This window comes from Egretta garzetta, unplaced genomic scaffold, assembly GCF_000687185.1.
Source record: "Egretta garzetta isolate BGI_Z169 unplaced genomic scaffold, ASM68718v1 scaffold126, whole genome shotgun sequence".
Taxonomy (NCBI): domain Eukaryota; kingdom Metazoa; phylum Chordata; class Aves; order Pelecaniformes; family Ardeidae; genus Egretta; species Egretta garzetta.
Window position 1 is genome coordinate 1,683,734 of NW_009260128.1, and position 5,072 is coordinate 1,688,805.

The following is a 5,072-nucleotide window of genomic DNA, read 5'->3' on the forward strand; positions in this document are numbered from 1 at the left end:
CGCTTTGCCTCGGAGGCGGCGGCTCCCTTGCCTCTCTTTTATGGGTCTTCTAGGAGCGCTGTACGGGAGTTACCTTACAGCAGGGTAATAGGGGAGAGTTTTTTTTTTGTCTCTACCAACAAGACGCGGGCATTTTCTGTCGCGGCTGAGCGGTGAACTGAAGGCAGAATCAAAAAGAGCAACAGTCACTTTCGCCTGTTCTGTGCATGGGTGTGTTTATACGTAGGTGTCTTTTCATCTGCAATGTGTTACGCTGGTGAAAGTTTGAGGCTCCCCATGCTATAAAGAATGAAATCAGAAAGAGCAAAGCGTTTTTTTAGTTCTCTTTGCCTGCAAGCGATTTAAAACTACACACACGTACTGTTTGAGCCTATTGCTGCTAACTGCAACAATTAAAAGTGCGCTGTTTGCGTACTTGTGCAGCTTTTGCAGGGTACCAGGTACGCCTTCCAGGTTGTCACTTCCACATCTTGAAAAAGTCCTGGTGTTTTCTGTTGTCTGTGTTCCCTTTTTTTTTTACATTTTTCAGATAACACAGTCTTCCCCAGTCTCTCTTCCCTGTCCTGTGTAGAGGCATTATTCTGGTTTGGTTTTTTTTTAAAAAAAAAGTGTTACTAAAATGTTCTTTGTGTTTAAGCTAGACCATAGCTTGCTTTTAGGAATTATCTCCTACTGCTTAATCAAGTTGTGAGAATGTCTTTATCTTTTTTTTTTTTTTTAAAAAAAAGGAATTAGCATCCATTTTCACCTGTTAGAGGTCAGTAGGACTTGATACTCAGTCTTACAATTTTAGTCCTTCTGTGCAAGGTTGTTTTGATGTGTTGCAAGTAATTTATATAAAGAAAAATATTTTCACGTTGACATTAGCTACATCAAAAGGCAAATTTGCTGTAGTGACTCCATCAATTAAAAAGTACTTGCCTACAGTAACATGACCTTGCAAATGACATCGATAGTTAATATGATCGTTAGTCATTAACAGTATTATTATATTCAAAAATGTAAATTTGTTGCCAGAATCCACATATTTACCACTTTGCACGTTTTATTCTTCAGTGTTTTCACATCTTGTATAAAGCGGTCAGGTAATTTTCATCCTTTAATCTTGTACAGAATTATTTTTAGTTTGCTTAGTTTGGTCAAACGGACCTGAGAAACAGATAAGTTGTTTTTTGGGTTTTGGTTTTTTTTTTTTGTTTTTTTTTCTTTCAGCGAATTGATCTTTAATTCTATAGTGACAGGATGTAAACTACAGAAGTCCGATGGAAGTGGTCTCTGGAGTGTACTCATTTTTTGAATATACCAATAATCGGAAAAAAAAGTCCCATACGTGTCCCACGAATTTAAATTGGAGGTTTCTCATATGAGCAAGATGTGGCAAGGAATAAACCTTGTTAATACGTTTTTGTTTTCTTCTAGATTTGTCGGCATTAATGCATCTGACATAAACTACTCCGCTGGTCGATATGATGCCTCAGTTAAGCCCCCATTTGACGTAGGTTTTGAAGGTGTCGGTGACGTGGTAGCATTAGGGCTCAGTGCTAGCGCCAGTTATACCGTGGGTCAGGCCGTGGGCTATGTGAAGGCAGGTTCCTTTGCTGAATACACCGTTGTGCCGGCCAAACAAGCAGTTCCTCTGCCCTCTGTGAAACCCGAGTTCCTTACTTTAATGGTAAGCGGCGCTACCGCGTACATCAGTTTGAAAGAGCTGGGAGAGCTGTCTGAAGGCAAGAAGGTTCTGGTGACGGCCGCAGCTGGAGGAACGGGCCAGTTCGCTGTGCAGCTTGCAAAGAAGGCAAAATGCCATGTAATTGGAACCTGCTCCAGCGATGAAAAGGGTGGTTTTCTGAAATCCATCGGCTGTGACCGTACGATCAACTATAAAGCTGAAAGCGTTGAGTCTGTTCTTAGGAAGGACTACCCCGAAGGTGTGGATGTGGTGTATGAATCTGTTGGGGGAAAGATGTTTGACTTGGCTCTTAACTCCTTGGCTACCAAAGGGCGCCTGATAGTGATTGGGTTTATCGCTGGCTACCAAAACCCTACTGGCCTCCAGCCCATCCAAGCGGAGTTACTGCCAGCAAAACTGTTGAAGAAGTCTGCCAGCGTCCGGGGTTTCTTCTTGAACCATTACCTTTCCGAATACAAAATGGCTCTGAAGCACTTGCTGGAGATGTATGACAGAGGAGACCTGGTTTGTGAGGTGGACTTTGGAGACATGTCTCCGGAGGGCAAGTTCATTGGCTTGGAGTCTGTATTCCGTGCTGTAGATTACATGTACATGGGAAAAAACATTGGAAAAATTGTAGTTGAATTACCTCACTCTGTCAACAGTAAGCTGTAAAAACAGAACAATGATATAAATCAGAAGAGAGAAAATGGGCACATTATGCCTCAGAATTACTAGAAACAATTTCTTTTTTTAAGCTTAGTAATGGATATTATATTAAAAAACAGCTTTAAGGTGTTAATAAAAAGGTTTGCGTTTTTTTTTCTTTTCTTAAAAGTGCTTAAAGCGCTGGCTGTAGCATGGACTTGATGGGCCTGTGTTTGATTCTGTCGCTTAGGCTAGCACGAGTCAAGACATTGTTCTCGACAGAGTAAGTCTCGATGCAGAGGCAGATTTAGTCTGTCAGACTGGTTTGATAATACCTTATATATAGTTCAGCGCAGAAAAAAAAAAATTCTTTCAGCAATTTTGATTCCCCGATTTAAAAATAAAATTGTTAGAACAAGACCAAGTAAAGAGCCATATCTTGTGGTTGCTCTATTAATCTCTTGAAGTTTCTGGAAAAAAATTACGCTCTTCATTTTTTGTCACAAACACGATAATCGTAATTCAGCTGCATCATGGATCATAGTAATATTCCTTGACTGGTTACACAGGGAACATTTATCCTCCAATTCTGACATGTCAGTAATATTAAGAAACGCAACTTGACTTTTTTTTTTTTTTTAATTGTCTTTCGTAACTATAAACAACTGTGCAAATTTTCTTTTAAATCTTTAACTGCAAGTTGCAACATAATCTCATTTTCTTGCCTTTTCATTTACTACTGTTCTTGTTTACTGTCTGGCCTCCCCTTTAGTCAGCATCACAAGATTGTTGGGAGTGGGGTTTTGAGCCGTGCTCATGCGTATTCAGGTCCTGTATATTTTTTGAAGATCTAATAAAGTTAAAAAAGCTGTTTGAATATTTGTGGCATTTGTTCATACTGATACGGTTCTTGCTGACTAGCTCCTTTGTAGATAATCTCTGTGTTGTGGAGTTCTTTGACCGACGACGATTCTTGTTGTGGCTTCCCATAATCAGGCTGCTGCTCCTACGGTTACCCAGTACCGCTTCTGCGGGAGCCCTTTCACAAACAGCCAGGCCACTTCAGACCTACAGCCACAGCGCCTCGTACACCTCCTGACGCTCAGCGACAGATTATCTAGTGGGTGCAGTTAAAAGGTTTTGCAAAGTTTTGAAAATTCTTCCTCACTTAATAGATACTATTAACTGTACATGCAGTGGGAATTCCCGCTGGTTGTCTAATATTTTCCAGAACAATAAAATACTTTAAACTATGCTTGCTCTACATCTTTTTTTTTCCATAGCAAATGCTTAAGATCTTAAAGGCTGATTTTGCCACATCTTTTGAAATCATATACGTTTGTCTGCAGTTGGAGAGATGGAAATTTCCTAAGATCATACACCTAATAATAAACGTAATGATAGACTGATAATGTCTAGAGGTTGACGGAAAATATCCAGTTTTGGGCATTATTCAGGACTGACCGTACATGATATTTTTAAAAGTAACACATAGGAAAAACTTTACTCAGTTGTACAGGCAATAGAAAAAGTATTTTTAACTTTGATTTAGCGCATTTTTATTGGACCTTTTTAGTGCGTATGTCATCAGCATCCTAAAGAATTGTGTGCACTAAAGATCTGTCCCTTTTTTTGGGCCATGCCTGACTACTGGGTTTAGTCCCACTTTGGAGGATTTTGGGGAAAGACAGAATGGCTTGAGTCTTTGTACGATTTCTCTTTTACTCAAGCCGAGGATCAAACCACTATGATTTTTGTTCTCACCAAGATCTGCTGTTAGAAACATACTTCCTCTTTCCCCTCTAATATTACAAATCCTATGGTGGTTTGTGTGTTTTGTATAATTAGAAAGGTGTATGGGCCTTCCAGCTGGATGCTAGAAAGATGCAAACACCCGAGTATCATACAAGATCAGAGCATACAAAGTTCTCGCTATTTTATTCCTAGGCACATGGTTTCTTTTCTTGTTCAGAGATCAGGCGGTGCCCTTGGTCAATAAATGCAGCTTTAAAAAAAAGGCTGTCTGGGATGCACTAGGGCAAAATAAAAAGACGACAGTTGCTTGCATCTGTGATAGGCACAGAAGAGTTGCATGGGTAACAATTTCTCAAATTAAGTTCCTGCAGTCAGGTGCCAAAACCCATCCAAGTGGCCCAATTTTCAGAGGTGTTGATCACTGCCAGTCCAATAGATTAGGGTGTTTCCAAGGCAGTGTGGTGGCATAAATTAGTTCTTGTAACAGGATTCTGTTTGGATGTACAGCATTCTACTTTCCTTTTAATACATTAGTTCGTATATAACATGGAGTAATGCAACTGCCCCAGGCTCTTTCACAGATCAAAATACGGGAGGAGAGGAACCTTTGGAAGGTTCACATATAGATATACACATATATATTCAGACCTGACATTTTGTTGGTTTTAATTTTGGCTTCAAGCTCATTATTTAGCACTTTCATACTGATTACAGTGTTAATAGAAAGTTTAAATTTGTTATATGTATAGCCAGTGTAGCCCTTTTGGTGTTTGGGTTGGGCTGTGGCCATTGGGCTTGTCCTTTTCATCCAATGCCAATAACATAGGTTAAGCTAAAGGGGTAGCTCAGGGTATACACGATTGCTCTTCCATGAATGAATCCGGAATGAAAAAGTAATTTTTGTTTTTAAAGCTACAGCTTCTATCGTTTAGATTGCTGAAAGAGAGCATTATCGACGGGGAGAGGGCGAAAAGTGTTTCTGAAACATGCAGATAAGGCT

The 5,072-nt window shown here is 39.8% G+C and overlaps 1 protein-coding gene across 1 annotated transcript in view; it reads left to right on the forward strand.

Annotated features, from left to right (window-relative positions):
• Positions 1-2,344, forward strand: part of ZADH2 (zinc binding alcohol dehydrogenase domain containing 2) — a gene marked incomplete at its 5' end in the record, with an annotated part of 6,961 nt that extends 4,617 nt beyond the window's left edge. The window contains one exon of the mRNA XM_009641460.2: positions 1,420-2,344. Coding sequence (XP_009639755.1) covers positions 1,420-2,344 — 925 coding nt within the window. The remainder of the gene's footprint in view (positions 1-1,419) is intronic.
• Positions 2,345-5,072: the final 2,728 nt, after the last annotated feature.